This window comes from Ptychodera flava, chromosome 6, assembly GCF_041260155.1.
Source record: "Ptychodera flava strain L36383 chromosome 6, AS_Pfla_20210202, whole genome shotgun sequence".
NCBI lineage: Eukaryota > Metazoa > Hemichordata > Enteropneusta > Ptychoderidae > Ptychodera > Ptychodera flava.
The window spans coordinates 42,269,332-42,294,490 of NC_091933.1; the positions used below are offsets into that span (position 1 = coordinate 42,269,332).

Below are 25,159 nucleotides of genomic sequence, written 5' to 3' on the forward strand. Positions count from 1 at the left end.
AAAATTACTGAAAATGTCAACCCTTCACTCATCTCATCCATTCAAGCATAGTGCATTCTGGCCAGCCAGAGTGTAATTTCCGTTCCAGAATGCTAGTAAAAAAAACATCAAGTGTTGAGCAAAGGTATCCTCATCATACACTCCGTTGAATTTACAGTTCTACATATCAGTTTACTAGGTTTTTGTTTCGGGATCAAATTTCTGATTTCTCTGAATAACTTGAGGAATGGTTTTGTGCAACTGTTCTGCAGTGACTTCATTAAAATTACCAAGAAATATTGATGCCTACTAAATGGCATTTGAATTTCCAGGAAAACTGTTGTTTTTCTTTCTTTAAATGAGCAAGTGAATAGATATCAGACACAACTTTAATCATAAGAAATCATAAGACGCCCTGAACAGATATAGTGTATGGAATTTAGTCCGTTAAACCTTTCCAAGTCAAGTTCAGTAATTCTCAATGTGCAGAACAGGTCACTGCAACAAAGACAGCTGTACAGTGTCAGTCTCTGTTCAAGTTAATAAAAGTCACTTTGTTTATTTACATCACAGCAAGACAAGTCTGTCAAACTCATCTTTGTGTTTATAGAAGGGTCTTCTCATGGTGACCTGTTGAAATACATTATATAGGATGTGTTTTACTTTAAACTGTGGTAATCTTGCATGACCTGATAGTGACAGGGGACCAGATAGCAAAAGAAAGAGTAAAACTACACTATGATTCTTCACTTGAAATGCCCAGTGACTGTTACTTTTGACAATGCTAAACCATTTTTCTGTATACATGTACTTCCATGTGTGCATCCTAATCCAAATATGAGACAGGATATAACTGAATTGGTTGAAAATTTTTTTGAAATATAAAAAAATGCCAAGCCACCATAGTATGCAACCTACTGCTTAAAGAAATACCAAGAGTATACAATATATGAGGGCTTGGGGTACCGTACTTTTGGCTTTGACTCCTGCAAGTTCAGATAGAAGTTCAGATACAACACATACAGCAGATGTTGACCAGTCAAATACTAACTATTTTCCTTAGCTATAGAGAATAGACTAGGAAACGGTGGTTGATATGTGTGTGTGGAAGAAAAATACTTAACAAAGCAAATTAAGAGGTTGTGAAAAGAATGGCAGTTTCTTTGAAAGAAGCCAGCACAAAGTTCTGAAAACTAAACTGTGTATGGGAGGAAAGCCACCATTATACATTCATGTGCATGTAATTGTTGGTTTTAATACCAATTTATCACTGTAGGTCAGGGTCAATGTCATGTACAACATATCTTATTCAGTCAAAATTGTAACTGTTCCCATCTGGAGTGTACCTCTCAAGAATGTTCAGAATTCACAAATTTGTAATTTTTTGACTCATTCATGATTTGAAACATTTATGCTCTGCTTGAGTTTCACATCTGATAGACTCTAAAAATGTAGCATCGGTAGATATATTTTACATTTGCAGATAATGTTACAAAGAACCTTGAGATAGGCAAACACTACACTCCAAGTTTATTTCAGTTGATCTGTTGATCATAATAAACAGGAACTGTATATCAGTTGACACAGTGCATGTACAGTGTTATGCCTGTGGTTTTTGGACATGGCCAATTCATTGTGAATGAAATTCATGGCACACCAAACTCTACAAAAACTCGTCAGCAAATACCAGCTCAAGAAAATTGATACACCTTTCTTTTTTGTATAGCTGTAGTTAGCAGAGATCTATGACGTAATATTTTACGAAAGAAAGATGTGTTTTTTTAGAGTTGTGGAAATTACTGCAATTTTCATGTGATAGGTGTTGTAGGTGGAGATTGACATACATGTACCGTACTATAGTACATTGTGTTTTCTTCATGATGGCTGCAGGTACAGGTACATGCAACATGCTAAGTACACACATGTATATGCAATGGTATGTGATTGCATACCGTAAATGAATGCTTCATAATGATTTTTTGTGGCATGATATTATCTGAAGTTTTAACTTTTACACTCAGACCTTTATGTGTAGTAGTGATACAAGGCACAGTTGAGATATCCCATGATTCATTATGATTTGTACCATTTTAGATCACTCATTAAACAGGAACTTCCCCTATATAAGCCGGATTATCGTAAATCTATGCAAATGTAAAAAAGCCATGCTGCTGATCGGACGTGCCACGTTTGGTCCCAGAATCCCATAATTTTGCCATGTTTCAGACGTTTATTGTCATTGAATCTTGCATATGATGTCTATGAATATGTAACAACTAAACTTGAGTCAAAAACAAACTGAAAAAAATGCTGTTTTATTGTCGGAGAACGCAAATGTTTCAAAATGTGTTCCCTGTACGACCATTTGACCCCTCTTTACATATGTCACGAAAGTGCCCATCATGATTATTCAAATTTATCATACGGTCATTGGGCAATGCTATGAGTATTCAAAACCTCACGTCCAGAGTATGCAAATGGCTGCGTCATCAGTAATCCCCTATTGTGCGCCCACGGTCCTGTAATTTCCCATTTAAAATCTGGCAATGTTCCACCATGTGTAGACAAATTCATGGACTAGTTTTTAAAAATTATGAAAATGTACTTTGAAGCACACCATTCTTCTCAATTCTAATTTTAAGTGATTTAGAAAATTATGCATGATTGAGAGGGAAAGTAGCTCATTGTAAAATATTCCTCTAATTCTGAATGTATCCTCAGCCATACAGAAGACTAGTTGCAGAAATGACAAAAGAAGTGTACATGCTAACTTTTTTCAAATAATGACCCCTTCAGTATGTCAAAACTTGTTTCCAAAGAGTGTGTCATTTGCTGTACCTGCAGAATGTGACTTTTATGATTTTTTAACGGTTTACGAAAATAACTAAACATACTTTTACCACCTATATTCAAACAATTATTTCGATATTTGACATTGTTGCTTGTCTGCAAAACTGAAAAACTTACACAAAAAGTAACTTTCATTGGCACAAATCAAACAGAATTATGGGTAATTTATTGTACTGTGCAAGGGCCTAAGGAAAAGTGACCACTATTAAATGGTACCGAGAGGTGGCCTTTCTACGGACGATGGGTGTGGCATTTTCAATATACTGCTACTAGTAGGTGCTGTGCTCAGTGGTGATAGGAAAAGATAATAACAGTAATAATAAAAATTCAGTATCATAAATCTTTTGAAAATCACGATACATGCCATTTTATTTCTGATCAATTGTCGCGTAGATATGAAATAAGTCAAAATAGACAGATTTTTTGCTCTTAATCAAGGCATACTTTTCACTCTTTTAACAGAGTCATTCAGAGGATTTTACCAGTGTTCAGATTTAGTCAGGTTATGCTGACTACTGTACACAGGTTCAGTACCAATTTGAACAATTTAATACATGTGCCCTCTGACTGTATGAGAGAGGTGACTATTCTGTACATGCAGACGGCCTTTAACATGTAAAAGGTTACAGGACTGCGACAAGGTCACTGCTCTGTAAGGGCATGGTCCCTCCATGGACCATGGTAAGGGTGATCAAGAAGACAGGTTTGACTCTATGTCATTGTGGAGTATACATTGCATGCTTTCACATCAAATGGCTCAGTCTAAGTATGTACAGCAGAAGAACCTTATAACTTTATGCATCTAGGCAGACAACCTGTCAAGCACATCAAACATTAGTGTTCTACAAGGTATTAGTTTACTGTACATGTATTTGTTGAATCTAAACATAACCCCAAATAGAATCGTGATTTCAAGTGGCAAAGAACTGAAACAAGTACAGTGTGACACTCGTCTCTTTATATTCAGTGTACTGTAAAGTTTGGTGACATGCTACAGCTAATACATGTACACTTGATGTAACATAAATAGCACACTTTGTGTTGACGTCACTTCACACGCTGGTAGCTGTACATTGCCCGTACAAATGACACACCATATGGTATAAAGTGAGGAATTGCATTTGAATGTTCTTAGACAGTACTGTTTTGCCTATGGAGCTTGATTAAGATAGATGGTATTGATTCATGCAACAGAAATTTATGACAGCAACATTGCAAAATATAGCGGTGGCAGAATATTTTCCATGCCTACATGTACATGATCTTTTGTTCCGAACTTTTAAAGTTCTTTTGTGTCAAACTTCACATGGTTGATATACATTAGTTTCTGCTGGAAATATGAAAAGAATAACATCTTTTGTTGTTCTTTCTGCCCTTCTAGTCTTACCCATCATCTCTGCCCTCCTAGTCATACCAATTGCCTCTGCCCTCTCCTAGTTCTACAATCATCCCTGCCCTCCTAGTCCTACCAATCATCCCTGCCCTCCTAGTCCTACTAATCATCCCTTCCCTCCTAGTCCTACCAATCATCCCTGCCCTCCTAGTCCTACCAATCATCCCTGCCCTCCTAGTCCTACCAATCATCTCTGCCCTCCTAGTCCTACCAATCATCCCTTCCCTCCTAGTCCTACCAATCATCCCTACCCCCCTAGTCCTACCACATCCCTGCCCTCCTAGTCATACCAATCATCCCTGCCCTCCTAGTTCTATCAATCATCCCTGCCCTCCTAGTCCTACCAATCATCCCTGCCCTCCTAGTCCTACCAATCATCCCTGCCCTCCTAGTCCTACCAATCATCTCTGCCCTCCTAGTCCTACAATCATCCCGGGCCTCCTATTTCTACCAATCATCCCTGCCCTCCTAGTCTTACCCATCATCCCTGCCTTCCTAGTCCTACCAATCATCCCTGCCCTCCTAGTCTGTTGTTTGTAAAGACACTATGTTTATCATCTGTAAACTGCAAGGCTCAAATAGTGAAGATACTTTCAAAGGATTTGCAACGTGCTAATGAAGTGAGCCCTCTGAAGTGACTGTAATCAACTTCTGCCACTGTGTCAGATACTCTTCAACTTTTGCCACAGAGGGCGCTATATATGAGACACCCACATTACAACCATTATCTGAACAGGCTTTAGCTTATGTACTTTAGTGTACTTTAATCATAGCCAGTCATTGGGAAAACCTCTCCTGTTTATGTTTTTAAACTCAAAGACAGCACTGGAATACAAACTAGTCTAATGTAAAAGTTTATGTTGAAATGATAGCTTACGTTTTTCATGACAGAGGTCCTTATTTTCATGTCCCTTTTCGATGTAAAATATTAAAGACTAAACTGTAAAATCACTTGCCTTTCAAATGTTATGAAATATTTGTCAATGGACTGTGTGACCATAAATTCTCCGACAGCCCTCTGTTGGCTTCGTTGTGTTGCCTTTTTCCTGTCCTGAATTTGAGCTTTGTGTAGCCAGGCTGGCATTGCTTTAGCTTTATCAGCTTAGCCAGACTTAAAGGGTACATAGGTGAAGTCAGAGATCAGAAATTATTCTGTGAAGCAAGGACTCTGAGCAAATCTAGAATGACCAGCTTGTACGGCATGGGTAGGAAATCTCTATTCTGCCACTGAGGGCACCATTGTCATGACTGTCCTGATACAGTTGAACAAATATGCTGATACCTTTTACAGGTAGTTTCTGCTGTCCAGATTGAAAATGAAAAAAGTTTTCATTGATGTGAAGGCTGAGTTGTCAGGAAGTGTATTTCAAAGTTGTAACAGTAAATGTTGAGTGAAAAGTTCCATATCACAGAAAGTTTTACAATGTGCTCATAAACAATAACTAACTAAGGACAACATAGAGATAAGTCTCAGTATCAGAGAATATTTTCACATGCTTGCATAGTGTAGATTACTATTTTATCATCAGTTTCATGTAATTATTGAAAAATCAGGGAAATTACCGGTAAACATTTAACTAGATTGCCAGAGTCCTTCCCAAGGAGATGTGAAAATTAACACATTTCTAAGAAACATTATGATTTGTACAATAGGTCATAATGAGTACAGGAAACTATGGAGAGAATGGCACCAGGGTCAAAGTGTGATGAAAATAGATCAATGATACGGATGTGATATCTGTGACAGGATGTCAGTTTCCTGAAATACATAAATCAATTGACAATCCTTTTTTGAAATTTCACAAAATACAAGGGTCTACACTTACAGGTGAAAATTTATCTGCAGGTTTAGTGGACAAATGTTATTTCAAGTATCAATGGAAGTACCCATGTATGACTGTAAAGGTGTGACTGAAAGCTCCGGTGACTGTAAACTTTTCACATCTGTTGAAGTTTTTTGTTCTCTCTTGCGAAAATCACGTCAAAATGCCAATTTGACTACATAGTGCATATTTCCAGTGGTTCTGTTGAAAGCTGACAAAGGTTCATTGGCAAACAATAACTTTGCACACTGTACAAAATTTATTTGAAAGGATTATGCTTTGTATTTCAGCACAATTCAAGCAGATAGATGAAATGTAAACTTCTGTTTTTCAAAACAAAAATGGTGAAAAAAATTATCAAAAGTTACAGCTGTGGTCTTTTGATGAAAACATCAACCTGAAAATTGTTCACAGACTGCATTAAAAAATACACAAAGATCCTACAGATTAATTTTATACAAACAAAACATTTCCTTTTATAAAGCTTCCAGGAATCATTTACCATAAATCTGTAATTGTTTTCTGCTATTTTGTGATATAGTATTATTAAAATTTTAGGAAGAAATGGCAAGGAGAAGAAGTGGTTGATATTTGATAGCAGTACAGACTATAGTCTTCCCATGAATTCTGAAAAAAAACCATACTGTTTAATGAACTGTGCGATAATTGCTTTTCTTTTCTTACAACGTTGGCGGCAACCGTGACGTTTCTTTCATGTTGACAGAAAATAAATCAGAATGAAGTAATTAGTTGGGAAGAAAACTGGAACAAGGTTTGCGCAAAACATTACTTCTCTTGAAATGACATAAATGAGCATGTTATTTATTAATGAATGTACAATATAGGCAAGTGGTAATCACCGTAGAGTACAGAGTCTTCCCACACACCTAGCACAGACCATGTCGGTAATCGGTCGTCTGCTTTCACCAGAGCTACTTGTGTTGGAAATATTTTGACTTAATTGTAATAGCCTATATGGAATCCAAGTAAGTTCTTCTCTGTAAAAAAGTCATTCTGTTTTGTGGTACAGACAGCTTGTATTTATTCTTATCATATTTTTATGTGGCGTGGCACATTAAGAGGACATGTGTCATCTGTCCTTACATAAGACACATCTTTGTGAATTGTTGGTGTACAGTTCATGTCCTTAAAGTGATTGTGGTACATGCATCTGTTTTGTGGTAACATGCATCTGTTTTGCAGAACTTGTGTGTGTGTAACTTGTGTGTGTAACTTGTGTGTGTAACCCTTGCATTACAGTAGTACGTACCTCAAAATTGAAAGACTTAAATTTTTGTTCAACTTTTCATATGACATCTTTAAATCTTTCTTTTTCAAAATCAAGAATAAAAATTGGAAGCCACTGTGCATAACCCAAATTACCCAATATTTACTGATACAGGAAATTCAGAATGGCAACCATCCCTGTTTAAGCTCTGTGGAGAAAATTAGATTTTCACAAAAATTTCCCGGTGAAAACTAAAGTAATACTCCCTGACCTTTGAAATGAGGCCCCCTCCAAGTAGCAGACCAAAACAAAACAAAGTCCGAGTTGTCTACATCTGTCTGAGGCCCATTTTACCTTAAAACAAAACAAATCAGTTGATGTCAATTTCATCATGTATTCATATATGCACTTTTGTGTGTTTCTAAGTGGCAATAGCTCTTTAATCAAGCAGTGCTACTCAACGTACAGACTTAAGTTTACAAAATGTTCTTATTGTTTTTTTCCTATATTTTAATCAATGCTTTACCACACCTTACAGTGTGCATATGCATAACATATGCATCACCAGTCAACTGGAATAGGTATTTGACCTCTGAACTCGGGTCCAATATTTTTTCAGTCATTTGCAAAACACCAATTTTGTTAGATTTTTCTAGCATTCATGGACCAGAACTGTAAAGGAGACATGCATAATCTGAAAGCTGCAAAAATATTCAAACATAAAGTGTGTAGAGTATTGTATTGCCATTGACCACTTACAATGATGTCATTCATGTGGTGTTTCTTACAGAAGATAAAAGATTGGTTCTGCTTTATTATTGTTTCCCACATTGATTGTAATTGCAGTCTAATAGCTCAGTTAGGAGCTGACTTTTATTTGATACATCAATATCGATATTGTTTGACTTGTACAGAGCAAACCTAATTGTATTATGATTACAATGCATATATTTGTATGACGATAGCACTCTGCTGGATGTCTGTCAGAAGTCCGTCACACTGTCAGAAGTCTGTGGACTCTAAAAGGATATGGCATACAGCAGCACTTTAAATGTCTGACAGTGGCATATATCGCTACTCATCAGGTACAAAGGTGTCTTTTCTGTTTACATGACATTGCCTCTCAGTCTCTGTCGTACCATATTAGGTATTTTATGCACTCATACCACGTCATATGCACCAGCTGTCCTTTAAACACTACAGGGAATACCGTGTGTTGTATATTCAGTGGTGTCAATCATACAGGAACCAACAATTTCATGTGAAGATATTTTCACTTCATCCTTTTACATGTAATATGGTGTGAGTGATGTATGTGTACACATTGGTTTTTACTTTGTTGACGTACAGTTTTGTCAGATTTCAGATATGATAGTTGATTTTTTGCATCTATATTGTCCATTGCATTTAGACAAAGGCTGATCCTAACTTGAATGAAATAAACAATACACAATTAGGGAAAGATTGCATTAACCTGAAACCCGGGTCCTTGCCTGACCAACTCGGGTGACAAACAGAAGATTTTTAATCCCTCAAGGTGTTAATGTTCCATTGTTAAGTTTATCTTATCCAGCTGGTGCCATTGTAGTAAAGGTATTAATCCTCTGAGAACTAAGTAGGGAAGTGGGGTATTCCTAAGTTAATGGAGCTTTCCCGTAATGATCAGTAATGATGATAACATCCAGTACACATCCCCAACTAAAGCTTCACTTCAAATTATGAAGTGGTCCTGCCATCATTAACACCAGCTTTCAACCGTCCATCAGCAGATTTTGGTACAATTCATTTTTTCTATGGCAATATTGGACAGCTATAAACAGATATAGGGGTGGAAGAGCTAAATCCCTTCTAACTGGTCAACAAACAAATTGTCAACGTTGTAAAGTGAGTTGACATGGATTAGACTAACATCCAGCATAAAACCAATTCAGGCAAAAAGTCCAACATTACAACTATGATGAGCATTTTCTTCAAGGCGATTTTAACATTCAATGAGGTTATGGTAGGTTGATTAGCTATGCAATACACAGAAAGGTGAAAGGTTAAACTATTTCTGCCCAGTTGAATCTAATTTGAACACCATATTTTCTACCAAAATTGCCACTTTCAAATCACAAATTGAAAGTTCAAAAACAATAAAGAGAAGTTACATGTTATTTTGCTTTAAAAATATCCATATTCATACTTTCGATGAATGGATAACAATTTAAATCAAATGAAAGGAGGAAGAAATAGTTTTGACACTGAGTGTCAGTGATAAAAATATGGTGATCACAGGTGTTAAGAGAAAGAAGCAAAATTTGACAACAAATTTATGGAACTCAGGAGCTTCCTCAGTGTTATAACTATTCATATGTCAGTGTCCGTCATATTCCATATATTTGTAAACTTCCTAATTTTTTCACATTTCTGATTGAAGTGCCTGTCAAGCCTGAGTGCTTAAATAAAAAAATTGATCTCTCCTGTATAGAAAATTAGTATTTTAATTTTCAAGAAGACTGATACCCTTTTGGTTTATGGTGGTTTTTTTGTCCTTGAAGCCTGGATAAATTTGTTGCATTTTGTTCAGACAGTCAGTGAATTTCAAATGTGTTGGTTGGCTCACATTTTTGATAAAAAAATAATATAATGACAAACACACGTCTAAAAAAATCTTTGGAGTTTTTAAAAGCAGGTATAAGGAACATCAGAGGTCACATTCAACTAAATTCAAAATGGCAACATCACGAACTCTTGACCCTCTTTGAAAAGATTAATATTGTATATTTCAGGTGGAGAAGCTGCCACTTTTCTTTGGTAACTGACACACATTTATACTGGTGTCCTGTATAAAAACCTGTGTGTGGATTTATTCCATGGATTGAGAAGTCATTCTCATTAATAAGAAGTCAATGTTAATTTTGTCGTGATATCTGTGAAAGCTTCATCAACTGTAACTAATTTTGATGCATTTTTTTGGTGCCTTTCATCGTTTTTTAAAAAATACACGGTCTTGTGCTTTTCTCCCAAAATCTTAATCAAAATGGCCGGTGTTCAACTTGTAAACATGCACTGTTGCTATTGTTTAGAAGTGAATTTTTAGTCAGGACTATTAAAACTCCATGTGTCAGTAATACACATGTAGCATTGCACATTGTATTCCATACTGTGTGTTTACAAGCCTGTGACCTTGTACTTCAACATGGTCTAGGGAGTAGGAGAAAATAGCTTGGTCGTTTTCTTGAACAAGAAAGATGGAAATATTGTTGAAAGTTACAGCTATTGTCTCTTTAAACGTATATTTACTGTCATTTCAATTTAATAAAACGTTGAATTGGAAAAAAAGTTGAAGAAATGGATACAGACATTCAGCCAGGTTTAATATACCATGCATAAATTTGGTCAGTACATAAATACAGGTTCTGCCCATGTGTACTGGACCATTCAAGTGACCTTTCAACCCTCAAACCCCCCCCCCCCCCCCCCTTTCCCATCTGAGAGACTTGCACAGATACATTTGCAGGCACAAGTATCAGATTATCACCAAGCATGATGTAAGCAATGGGGGTAAAGGTCAAATGTGTTGCTATGGAACAACCTGAGGTCCTTACAGAAGTTGCCCAATCAGATCTTGTAAATATCCAGAATACTAATAATATAATACCAGTTGAGGGGTTCAGTGGTATATTATTATTATGCTGCAAAAGATCATAACAGATGAAAGGGGGTTTTTGTGGTTTTTTTCTATCTTTTGAAGTCATGTGGCTAGTTTGCTAGGCATCAGTGAGCACTGAAATAATTACAATTGGGCAATTACAATTCTGTAATGGTGTGTAGCTATCTAGCAATCTTTTGATCTGGTTTACTCTGGGAATGCTCACTGGAGGGAATAAACAACAAGCATCCCTATGAATAAAGAAGTAATTCACTATAAGATCAAAACCAGGAAGTAGCACCATATATGTAGTCTTGTGAAGGAAATTATTTGATCCGTTCTGGTTCTGCCTTTCCAAAAAAAGAGGGGAGACATTCCTGCTCAAATGTCATCTTCTGGCAGTTACAAGGTGGCTGAAGCCACTGTACAGGACAATGTGGTACTTCGAAGGATAAGGCAGTTTGAAGGAAGGGATTCTGATGAGCAAACAGTGGACATCAACAGGTGCAGTGAAATGATTATGCAATCAGTACTATTTGTTTTGAATTTGTTGCTACTTGTGTTTGGTTTGGTGTCATGTATCAAGTTCAGGCATAGCTTTGTAAAGTTATCAGAATTTTAGAGGTGTTTTTACAATCTACAAAACCATAAAATAAATATTTTTTCTGGCTCCTACACCATTAGGTTTGAAGTGCAGGGCTTAACTTCCACTCTGTTCATTTCTTTTACAATTGCTGCAACAAATATAGATAGCTGTAGTGTAACCAGAAAATGTAACGGCAAAAATTTCAACCGTATTGAAACCGTTTTCATGTTTACTTTCATGTAATAGTATACCCATAATATAGTTGTACACTCCATTGCACGTTTAGGAAAGCAAATTTTTTCGACAATATTGGAACAATTAATGAGACCATTCTGTTGTATTTGATATATTTGTAGACTTCCTAATTTTAGGACATTTCTGATGGAAGTGATTGTCAACATACGTTAATCAGAAATTTGACTTCTGCTATGATTATTTTTAAATTACACTGTTTCAGTTTTACTCTGAGTGTATGTTGGAAGGTGCAAAATGTTGTCATTTTGTTATGACGGTAATGAATCTTAAACACACGTATTGTTCAATTCACTTTGCTGAATAAAAGAGAGTATAGCCAACACGCTTAGAGGGAAAAAACAAATCAAGTTCCCATCATTGCAGAGAGTTCCCATGAAGTAATAAAGGAAATTAGAATTTTAATAGTTAAAGCTTTTATACAAAATATTATTGTGGAAAAACTTTTATGAGTACAAAGCAATGCCCCACATACATGTAATGTAAGCAATGAGTAATCCCATCTATGTGAACATGTACTGCTCTATTGACAAACTCCGTGGTAGATGTAACAGTAGTTCTTTGGACATATAGACAAACTTGAGTTTACAAGAACACTAAAAAATGTCATTTGAAAAAGTACCCTTGTGGTTGTGAGGCTTCAATTTATGCTATTATTTTGTGTTAAGGAAATGAACCGTCACAATAGTATGGTTTCACATAATGTTTAGACTGGGTTTCATTTTAGGACGAGATTTTGTGTGATGTTAATTAATGTAATGGTGTCAGAGCTATGTGCAACTGCTCGGCAAGTTGATCCAGAACTTTGCTTTGTCGAAATTTATTTTAATCACTGAAACAAAAGGCAAGATGTGTACAGCTGTAGTGTTTTATACTATAAACCTAAATGTTAAATAGTGGTCAAATACATGTCATATAATTTGCAAAGGATCTCTGTTCATTTTAAGGTCAGCAGTCTAGATTCAGCCATGGTTCTGTCGCATTTTATGCTCCTTCCTCTTCCATAGTTTACAACAAATGTAATTAAATCACACCACTGCTTCCTGTTTTTCTGTAAAACACAGGGATGTTGAGAAATTACTTAGACTCACTGGTCCATGCAAAATGACAAAATCATACACTCTTGTTTCACAATCTTTGTGAAAGATACAGAATCATTTTGTGTTGTCTCTAGTATTCAGTGCCAAGACACCTGCTGGTTTGATCCTGGATATGACTAGAACTAAAGTTCTTGTAAATTTTGGATTGTGTTACTAAACCAAATACGAAAATGCATGTTTGTCTGATTTAGAATGTGTGTCCGTTGCTCAGGTCTTAGCTTTCAACTTTGAACTCACTTTGACCTGATATACAGTAACACACACCCGATATACAGTAACACACCAAGATTTATGGTTTCACCCAGAAAACTCGAAACTTGAACCAATAAATATGTAGGCTGCAACCCTTTGGGTTATTTCCCTCCTTGACTCTTATACATATAGTGTTTTGTCTTTAACTTAAAGTGTGTCCTTTAAAATGTTTCCTTTGTCAGTTTACAAATTCAAAATATTTTATCCCCATTTTGGTTGTTGACAAGATTTTTTTTTGTAGAATCAAAAATTCAACCACTATCGGTCGCAAATGTGGGATCACACAGGGTATGTTGTTGGTACATTTTATGCGGGTTGTAGCATCAACATTACATTTTCCTAAAGTTGCTCAGGATAAAAATATTCTGCTACACCAAAAGGAATTAGTAAACATAATATTCTAAAACATTTTATGAAGCATTTAAGTCATGCAAAAGTAAACTCATCATATTCTTTTGATATTTGTCACCAGCAATCGACCTGTGAGTAATTTACAAGAGGAATCAGAAACAGCTGAGAACAGAGAAAGTTTTGGCAGCGGTGAGTCCTCACTCCCAGACCACGATGAGAGCAGTTCTGATGATGAGCAACCATCGGCCGAAGAAGAAGAGGAGATATCGGATGAAGAGAGGGAAAGAAAAAACAAGGAAAAGAGAAAATACAAAGCATTCTGCGTTGCCAAGGAGATGGTGACTTCAGAGCAGAGTTTTGTGAATATACTCCAACTTTTAAATGTTGTAAGTAGACAGATTCCAGACACTGCTGGACAAATTCTTATGAAGAAATAATTTTTCATTAACAAATTATTGTTATTTTACAAGGGCAACAAAGTTTTATAATGTTTACTACATGTGAAAAAATCAATCAATCTTTTTCAGAATGGCCATAGAATTTTTCCTGGGAAAATCAAAAACAAGACAATTGAAAAAATATTTAGTATTTAGAATTCCTAAAACAAAATGCAGTTGTGCAGTGTTGTTAAATTGTGTATCACACTTTTACTGCTGCAGAGGTTCATGTTTACCACAGATAGACAAAACTGATTTTGTGATTTACCAAACTTAATGTTTGAAAGGAAAGCAAGTTTTGAACAGTGAAAATGGTAAACTTATTTGGCAAGAAAATATTAACTGACTTGATAGAAATCTCACTCGGTCGTGACTGAGATCTAATGTATGTCTTCTATTTGTGGTTGATGTGTGGCATTAATACTAGTTTTACTTCAGGTTTATTTCATTGCAAACGGGAAATGTTGGTATGGAAATGTTGTCATGTGCTGTTGAAAGATATCAGGAGATGTATAGTTACTCTTTTCAATTTATATGAAGTAAGCGTTATTGGTATGAAATTCACTCAGCATGTCTAGCGGAAACATTGTGTCATACTTACAAAGTTTTGTGATCTACATTGCCAATTTCAAATAAATTGCCAGGATAATTCTAAACAGTTGAATAGTTAAATTCAAGGGAACATTAAACTCAACAGATTTTATAAACATGGTAACTTTAACCCTTTCACCACAATGGTTTGTCCCAACTTCATTGTTTTCTATAGTAAAGTTTGACCTGTATACAGGGAGGGGGGGGAGGGTTAAATGACCTTTGACCTCTATAGCTGTAACCTTTGTCATATCATGCACACCTTTAGATTTGTGTGTTGAGGCAAGTCATTAAAATTTTTCAAGCTTTCAGAAAGTACAAGTTGAAGTAACACAAAGAAAGTTCAATTTGAACTCCATTAAACTGACATGGTATTTTCACCAGTCTTCTACTATGTCAGATACCAATAGTTATATCAAAAAACGATCCAACTTCATTTGATTTCCCCAGTCACAGGTTTTCAGACAATATCATATTATCCCATCGTGTTTTATCATTGTTGTAAGTCAGTTTTCTTTTGCCTTCAATTCATGATAAGTATAGACATTATTGCATTGCTTATCTCCCATCAGATACACATGCTGAAAGTGTTTTTGACAATGGCTTGCCACTTTAGTGTAGATCAAACCGTTGAGATGTCTTCCTTCTTCATGGAGGCTTATTTCCCTGTCTTCTTTTTGCAGGATTTCCGAGATGCAGTCGTGAAAGCCAATGAGAAAGCAGCAAAGCCAATCATTGAAGACAAGATGTTGGAACAAATACTGTTTTATCTGCCACAGTTACAAGCTTTCAACCAACAGCTACTAGCTGATCTAGAGGAAAGAGTTGAACACTGGTAAGTCAGCATCACTGCATTCATTCTGCTGTTGTGGTCTTTTCATCTCTAGTCTTCTTATCTTAGTGTCCATTTTCATCTTATGATGAAATAATTTTTACAAGGCCATTATCTCCACCAAGAAAGTACATCAACAGCTTTATGTTAGGAAATATTGTGATGGCCATTTATCTTGCTTTCTTTGTTCATACATGTGCTAGTACGGCATTCTTGTATTTCACTCAGTAGGGAAAAAGTGTAGTCTTTTCAAGTGTTAAATATGAAGATTTTATTTTTTCAAACAGAGACTGCATATGAGTTTTCCTTCACTGACAACGAAATGGCTACATCTCTCACTCCCTCAATCACTCCCTCCCCTCCCCCTCCCCATCTCTCTTGTTCATTCTATTTGTCTGTCTGCCCATGTCTCCCTCTCCCTCTCCCCCTCCCCTCTCTCTCTCTCTCTCTCTCTCTCTCTCTCTCTCTCTCTCTCTCACACACACACACACACACACACAAAATCTCACACATACACCAGCTGACCATACCATGTGATATCTCCATCTGCAGGGAGGAACACCGACAGGTATCCGACATCATCCTGAAACTCTGCCCATTCTTAAAACTCTACTCCACGACATACATCAAGGAATTCGATAAGATGACAGGCACGCTGGATGAGTGCTGCAAAAAGTCTTCCCAGTTTGCCACAGTGGTCAAGGAATTTGAGGTAATCTTACCAGTCAGTGCCGGACAAAGTCAGATGTGACCTTTGACCTTTCACCCCAGATTACCATACACAGGTCAACACTGACCACTGAAAACAATAGGTTTGGACCAAACCAATATGATGAATGTGTGTCTGAGACTCAATCCATTCATTGTTACTTGTCACTCGATACATCTGTCATCAACTTACATCTAGTCTATGGTTTACATTATGTTGATCATGGTACAAGTCATAAGGCAATATCATGATACGTCCAATGACTTATTTTGGAAAAAAAAGATTACGAAAAAAAATGTGCCTCTGTGACAGATATTTGGACAGGCAAACTTTTATAATGCGTTTTTGGTCTAACACTTTTGGGGACTCATTTTGGAGCTGATTGACTATATAAAGTTCTCAATGGCCTATTATTTTAAAAATTGAAAATTTTATATTTACCCATAGAGTTAACATTAGGATGGCGTCCATTTTGAATTTCAATATCCGCATATAAATACCTAGTAATTCATTTTTCTAGCACTTGACCCCAATTCTTGATTTTGAGAGGGGATGGCTAAATGTTGCCTTGAGGACAATTTAAGCAAAAATTTAAGTCTTTCAATTTTGAGGTGTGAACTATCTTAAGTAAAACACCGTCATCAATATTTTAAAGAGCAACAGAAACAAAAGACATTTGAAATTCGTTGTCTGACATCTGTATGGTCACCATGTTGTCATACAGTTCCGATAAATTTTAGCCATTGTTTTTGTCTTTGTCTCAAGCAACTGTAAAAAGAATGAACAAGGAATGAATAACAACATTCAGTGGCTTTAATCCAGATTGAAATCCCCTGAATTTTAATACTTATAGTTTTAAAAAAATGCTGAGACCCCTTTCCAAATTTCAATATGCGGTGAATTCTTATAATATGTTGGTTTGCTATTCCTTACAATCATGTAGCTTTGCACATGATCACTGTATGGTGACTTTTTAAAAATCTGTTACAAAGAAACTATCAGGGATTGCAAAAGTGATAAGTGGTATTTCAGATGTCATATTGTTGCTTGTAAATATGCAATATATGTATGTTTACTTTTCAAAATATTCTCATGAAACCCAAAATGATTTATTGTACAAATCCAAATATACCATGTGAAAATCCTAAAACAAAATAGTTTTAGATTTCAAATTATAAACAGAGAAACATAGCATCTGTGTATGCTCTGTTGGTGATTTTAATGAGTAATTTAGAAGACCCTTTTTGACAATATTCACCATGTCAAGGCGGTTGATTTCTATTATTTTATTGGGGTCAAAGGTCAACAGTTGGTGTAATTGAGAATTGATTCCCACAGTCTAGTTTCGATACCTGAACGTATGCAACTGCTGCAAGTGAATGACAACATTGACAACGTTGGAATGTAACCCCACTAGGCTTACACTGACTTAAATTCTACGTTATTCACAAAGAAAAAAAATGCAAAATTCAGTATCAGTCATGAATTTTATACATTTTGATCAATCATCAACAGAAATAGATAGCAACATAGATATACACAAACATTACAAAATTTTAACAACTGATGTGTGCTTTATATTGAGCCTGTTACCATGATTTGATGCAGGGCTTTACTGGATTTGAAAGATGAAGGTAGGGTTTCTATTTTAGGTCAAAAATCTTTCAGCAAACTGTCTGTGTACTTAATCGTTAAAAAAAACCAGTGTGTACATAGCATACACATTAATATTTTACAACCAGGCTTTGTGAACCCAAGAGCAATATTTATATGGTACCTGACCACTAGTCATCTCAGAGTTGAATTTAAGAATAGTTAGATCAAAATGATGATAAAAATTTGATCTGGTATAAGCAATGATATTGATTAATGAGCATGATAAATAAACCTATATCTTAAAGTTTCAGTTTTAGATCAAGTAGTGAGTTTCATGAACACTTTATATTTTGCGTACAGTATTTTCAAATGCTCTGCATGCCTCTCGATAGTGATGTACATTTAAGTAAAGCAGTATTTTTGAATCAAGTACAAGATACAGGCAGACAATAAATATAATGTATCATTGAGACAGTGGAAAGATAAACCTTTCAAGACTTATCCCAAAAAGAACTGTAGTTCAGCCACATTCTGGTGAGATATGAGAAAAATGTCTGCCCATCCTTTATAACATATTGAAAACCTATGCGTATTGTTCACCATATTCTCAATAACTTTTGTCCTTGAACTCAAAAATCACACAATTCTTCAGCAAATCTTGGAATGCTGCCAGTGAATGACATCATCTTGACCTTTTCAGTGATACCTATGTCGGCCTTCACCTGGTAGTTTCCAGGTTGCCCTTCTATGAAGGGTCACTGCTTCCGTCAACCCATGTGACTTTTTAATCCAAAATAAATGAGTCAGTTCTCTAAAGATAAAAATAAACTCCCCTGAAGCTAGCCATAGAGAATGATGACATATTTCCTCTGATATTCAGGACAGGACAACAGAGACTGGAAGCAACATTTTTTATGAGCAGATATAGCTACTGGTAGGAATTTAGCTGCTTCAAGTCTACATCATTGTGTTCAGAAAAAACTTTAACTATTGTTTCCAACAAATGCATTTATATGAAACATCAACATAATCATCGATTTAGGCAGTAAGGAAATTGTTGAAGTGTATTAGACCTGAGATTGTGACATTTTGAAAACAAAATCAAAATCAACACAAATTAAAACTGTGATTTTAGGAATCAATGCATTAATACCTTCCTTTCTCAATCTTACATCACTGGTATCTATCTTCAGGTAAAATTTCTGACCAAAATAAAAGTTTGCCAAATTTTTCGTCACAACATTGCAATCTTGTAACAATTGTTCAGTTTGTTTGGCATTGTTTTGACCAGTGTTATCTGCATAGGTATTTTTGTCGAAATTAGAATAATGTAAACATAACGTCATGCTCAACAACTGTATATTAAATTGATAGCTGGGGCCAGCAATATGGATTGAGGCATTATTTGCCGTTTTTTCCAAATAATGCGTCACAGCGCCCTCTATGACAAATTTGTGACAAATGTGTTCCGTGATACCTGTCTTTCCTGTTGTGTATTGTCAACAGCATAGTCAATGCCAAGGGCAGTTCCATGTCTCACTCAGAGTATAATCATTACCGTACTACTTAGCAGCTGTCTGTCAAATTTCCTTTTGATTATATTTTAATTTTTCTAATGGCACTGCAGTCAAATGTTTATATTATTGTGCTACAATGGACAGGAGAAGATCTGGTTTTTATTTCCTTCATGTAACGGCAGAGTTTTGTTATCTGTCACAGTAGTAAATTCTCATTAGCTTCTACTTTCATGACTTTAGTTTCTGGAAATGCTACTGGTAATTTCTTCTCAATATATGAATGCTTTTTTAATGAACAATTTAACAGAGTCATTTTTATCTCACAAAACAATGGCTGGAGTGAACCATTGGGTATGACTAGTAAAGTACAGCATTTCAAGCTGTGAAAACAACAGTACATGTATTGAGCATTGGTAGTTTGATGAAGTTATCCTTGTTCATCATCAAATGTTGCAGTTACTGTTTTAACAGTCAATTTTAATGAAAGAATAAAACATGGTAATTTTGAAACAAGCAACAGAAAACTAAGGGCTAAAATATGAAATTTGATAGAAATACTCAGTATTTCATGTATGGATAGATGTATGCCTTCTAAGAAGGTCATATTCAACGTGCGTTCACATAAAAGAACAAATTTCAAAGATATTTTGGGGGTTAATATTAAAAATCCATGTCCTGGAGTTTGCATTCCTTATACCCACAGTCCCTCCACAATTCTTTCTAAATGCAACTTTGAATCTTGAGGTTGGTATTTATTTATTTAACATCTCAAAGATATCATACGTCTTAAGCTTTCTCACGTTGCTTTCAGAAAAGTCCCAGGTGTGCAAATCTGCAGCTACGGCATCACATGTTGAAACCAATACAAAGAATTCCACAATACAAATTACTTCTGACAGGTAAGACCTGACTTTGAATCTGATTTCCTGTGTTTGACAAGTAGTGGACTCATTTATACCGAGCTATAGATCCTATCCCATGATGGCATCAAAATTGCATGAATAATCAGATCAATATGAGTTATGTAATGATTTTGATATTCATACCTTTCCAATTGTGTTACATTTATACCTACTGATACAGTGCAATAAACTATTGACAGTCTTGCATCTCCTGTCTATGAATAAACCTGTAGGCTTTCCTATCACAATAGTGAAGTACAGCATCAAATAAAGAAAATACACTGAACAAATATAAAGATGAGATTTGGCATGTCCATATATCATTGGACAATTTACATGAAAAAGTGTGAATCACGTACCACTGTTAGGATGAACAATTATCACAACACACTTGAATTGTTTCTGAAGAGACTTTGTGAATATTGCATTCATTCAGGTTTATTTGTGTCTTTCTTTCTGTGTAATGCTTCATTTTGTATTGTCTCTTGTTTTTGTCAGACTATCTTAAATATTTAGATGCAGATTCTGAAGAGTATAAGGACACGGAACGTGAGTATACAACAGTGATTCTATTTCTGTTAGAAACCCTTGATTACCTAAAATTGATTGGTTTTGATAGAGTTGTCCAACTGGTATATTGCTAAGTAGAGTTATGGCTTAGTAGCAAATAAAATATAAATGATCGTGAATATTCTTCTTTCCATTACTTGAACTCATGCAGTATTTTATATGCAATTTGTTACTTGTGGTTCTAAATTTTGCATGTCTTTACTGACCTTTTCATGCAGAATCATAAAGTTTTAAAGGGAACAACCAATGACTGTTTTTAGCTCATATTTGGTTTTATATATAAATACCAAAAAGAGCTTATATGATGAGTCTAAATGTCTGTATATTTGTGGGTAAGTGCAGATGTATGTCCGTCACACACAAAGGCTCCCATACCGCCAAAGCTACCGTCTCAGTATTTGGTGTACAGGTAGATGTAGGCGTTGAGATGTGAATTTGTTCAAATGAACACATCAGTGTCAAAAATGTGCAAATGAGGTAAGAAAAAGCGAAATTCTGAAACAGGCTTGAAACAGGCTTGAAACAGGCTTACTCCACTGACTTGAGTCATTTCCTGTCATTGTCATTGAACTGGTACATATTAACAGACCTGCTCAAACCATAGACAGTGGAGGGGAGGAAGACCGTCAGTAGAGGGGAGGAAGACCGTCTATGGTCAAACTAAGGCAGTAAGGGGGTTAGCTGCCTTTCTGCTATGCATGTTGCTAAAGTTGACCTCCAGTACCTAAAGTTTCAGACCTTAATTACTTTTGTCATTCTTGTTTCACTGGTTGTACTGTGCAGAAATCATTGTCATAACATCAACGTAGAATTTTCCTGCACTGAACAGATAGAAACAACATTTATTGTTGATCTTTGGTACCCATATTGATATGTACCAATTCTGATCAAATTTGAGCGACACCGTATAATTGCGGTATTTTTTAATCTTGCCAAAAATTATTTTGACAAAACTGGAATTGTATTTTTTTCTGCATTTGCAGTTTAGCCAATTTTCACTCAAATACAGAGGTAGAAAATCAGTAACCATTAAAATGTGCAACAATCCAACAACCAAGATTTCACTTTGTTATAGAATGGAATATTTTGATAGCAGTTCCTAAAAAATTGAAATTACATATGAGTGCCGAACTAATATATGAGGAATGGTTCTCTCTATGCTGTGTTTTCCATAGTTATTATGTCATTTCATGTGTTAAAGTCTTGTAGTGTTCATTGCAAAAATATGGAAAGATCAGAGAAAGTAGCTACACTTGTTTACCAGACTATGAAAGAAAATGGCTGCCAGGGACATTATCAGGTCATGTGATTCACAGTAAATACATGTAGTTACTATATGTGGACACACATGACCAACATAACTCTATTAGACTGCTTGGCAAAGGTCATAGCAAATTGTTTTTACACTTCCCTTTTTTAAATGGCAAACTTTATTATGGTATATCAATTTACTGTGCTTGTCATGGTAATTTAGTTTCATATGTACCACCGTCGACAGTCATGCGGTTCTATGAAACTTTCCTTTTGGTTTCAAGAGAAATTATTCATATCCATTTGAATCAATCACAGATGTGCATATCAAATATAATAACTTTTATTGCATTTGTTTAATTCCGTAAGTTCTAATTCTCTCTCAAAAAACCCAGGAATTTTCTGATATTTGTATGTTCTTTCAAAAAGTAGTAAAATACATGCACATTCACAGATGATACCAGTAAAAAGTCTTATTCTGTACAGATTACATCATACAGCTGTAACATGAATTTCTGATTCAATCTTATTAGCAGAAGTGGTTTGTTGCTTTTCATGAAGTAATCAGAAAAAAAACTGCTATAAGATTTTGATGGCTTAACTTTTACAGTGAAAGTACATGTATAAATTAGGAAACAGGAAATTTTTAGTCATCTTCACACTGTTTATTTCATGTTTTGACATTTCAGGTGCACTTGCACTTGTCAGTGAAGTCGCAAATCATGCAAATGAAAGCATCAGACAGATAGTGAGTATTCAAATGGGATACATCTTTCACGGAAAAAACCCAAGCAGCATCAGGTGTCTTGAGTATTTTGACAGATTATCCTGTCTAGAGTTCAATGTGTTCATTATTGTTAAAATGGTGATATAATTATGATACATATGAACAAAATATGAAGTGTGTAAATGAGAAAACTGAGGTCAAAACGTGATATGCATTCATGTGTTCATCACAGTGAGCACAGGCAGAAAGCTCTTGTTATGAAGATTAGGAACACTAGTCATGCAGCATCCAGTTTAATGCAATGTGAAGTTACAGAACCAATCAAGCTGCTGTCATGTGGGTTTCCATCATGTAGACCTCTAAGTAAATATCAGCGTTTCAATAAATTTGAAGAAAGTGACCCCCTTGTTGCAGGTTACCTAAGTCTTTTCTGTTACACTGACCTCTCGTCTTCTCTTTGGGCTAGTCATGTACATGTATGCCCACATCACTGGGCTAGTCATATACACGGATGCCTACATTACCACGAGCAAGTCATCGCTGTTCTTATATCAGTGCCAATAATAAGAATGTCATGTCTTCCCTTCCAGGAAAATTTTGCCAAGATGCTGGAGATACAGAGAAGTATGTCAGGAAACGTAGAACTCATTTTACCAAGTAGGGTGAGTATCTTATCCCTGTCCACCCCTATAAAAATGTATACCTGTACATGGCTTCCACTTACTGATGTAAGATAATTGGATCCGTGTAAGACGGTTGGATCAGACCACAGGATCCTGTGTTAAAAGATAATAACAGGGCCTTCACAGCCAGTCATGAGATGTGGAAACTAGCTGCTTAATTTAAATATTTTCCATCTTTTAAAGATTTCCATTCTTACAGCATCTTGTTTCCCATATTTTTTACTGTTCCAGGTTTTCATCAAAGAGGGTGAACTGAGGAAATTTTCCCGGAAAGAGTTACAACCTAGGATGTTTTTCCTGGTAGGTTTGAAATTCAACTATTTACATGTACCGTACATGATCATGTAATAATAATAATAATAATAACAAGGCAGTATTGCTGAAGGCAATGAGTACTTGGGCCGTGATAGAGTAATTTTGAGGACAATATATACTACTATTCAAATATGGTCTTGAATTTCCTCCTGTCAATTAGGCATTTGATTAACTGGTAATTAAACGAAGCAATGGCATGACAACGGCAAAATATGTCTAGCAACTTTTGTGGAGTTTGAGGCAGGGGTTCTTTATTTATAGTGAAAATTGCTTAAACTCCTTAAATATTCAAATTACAGCAAATTTCTTTTGTTCTCGATGGTAGATGTCTAATATTTAGATGGGCATATTTAGATTTCTACCCTATAGTTATCCCTATATACCAAAAATCGGACATCCAGCTCTATTGGCTTGCTCAGAATTAGATATGCGCATAATTAATGAGGTACAATATGTGGTGTCATAAGGTGTCCCATCATACCAGATATGAAGGGTGTAGCACTTGTGGTTACTGAGTTGTGGACAAATATATCTATTTGAGGTCAAAGGTCATTGAGGTCACGTGACATTTTGTCAAAATAATTGTATTGCTAAGTTATTCCTATATACCAAAAATCAGACCTCTAGCTCTATTGGCTCGCTCGCTTGAAAACAATCTCATAAACCTGGCCATATGGGCAACTGTGTATGGGCAGCTGGATACTTGACTTCCCAGAGAAGGCGAGCTGTCACGTTCAAGCTCAGGATTATTTGTCGATCAAATTTCAGTAAATTTACCTTACCTAGATGAAATTTTGTCTATAGGCTGAAATTTCGCCGAATTTTGACGAAATTGCATCGATTTTTCAGGTTCATATCCGACATTTTTGAGTGCAGACAGAAATAAGCTTTGAGGCAACATGGCTGCGACCCCATGTTGACCGAGGTATCTGCTAAAGTGCGGGTTGCGGGCTGCGGGCTGCGGGTTTTTAGAATTATGGCTAGATTTCTAATATATGTAATATGGCATATAGTATATAAGAAATAAAACCTTTAGAATGTGTCTATTATCAATAATGATGATCAGGTCTATCGTACAGTATCCCTTTTCCTGCGAAGTCCATATTTCACCATCAGGTCACTAAGATGGTTAAAATTAATGAAACACTACTATATGGTGTATTTTAACGTAATACTGTATATTTGAAGGCTGTTGAAAACATCAATGCTGTAAACTTGATTTTTTGGACTAAAGATGCTATAACAGACCAAACCAAATGGGTGAAAATACGTCATGTTTCTGATAAAAATCAAAATCTGCTAAACTAAAAGCGGCGATTCCGAGGACCAATTTATTTATTCCGAGCTGCCTGGCCATTACAAATAATTAGGGATCTGAATCACTTTTCTTTCTTGCCATGGATGTGAGTGAGAAATATACGTAATACCAGACTGACAAAAAAAAATCGCGCCTCGGAAATGTCGCCACTTATGGCGGAATGAAAATTGTTACATTTCTAGTATCAGGCCATAGGAAGTAAATTCTTTGTAATGCATCCATTCACAATTCGGTTCCAGGGCAACTCATACAGAATATTAAAC

The 25,159-nt window shown here is 35.7% G+C and overlaps 1 protein-coding gene across 1 annotated transcript in view; it reads left to right on the forward strand.

The window, feature by feature from the left end:
* The window catches only part of LOC139135840 (uncharacterized), a 68,604-nt gene that overhangs the window by 26,179 nt on the left and 17,266 nt on the right, over nt 1–25,159 (forward strand). Inside the window, exons 3-10 of the mRNA XM_070703584.1 lie at nt 13,570–13,834; nt 15,160–15,311; nt 15,861–16,020; nt 19,942–20,029; nt 20,531–20,581; nt 22,543–22,601; nt 23,171–23,242; nt 23,495–23,563. Coding sequence (XP_070559685.1) covers nt 13,570–13,834; nt 15,160–15,311; nt 15,861–16,020; nt 19,942–20,029; nt 20,531–20,581; nt 22,543–22,601; nt 23,171–23,242; nt 23,495–23,563 — 916 coding nt within the window. The remainder of the gene's footprint in view (nt 1–13,569; nt 13,835–15,159; nt 15,312–15,860; nt 16,021–19,941; nt 20,030–20,530; nt 20,582–22,542; nt 22,602–23,170; nt 23,243–23,494; nt 23,564–25,159) is intronic.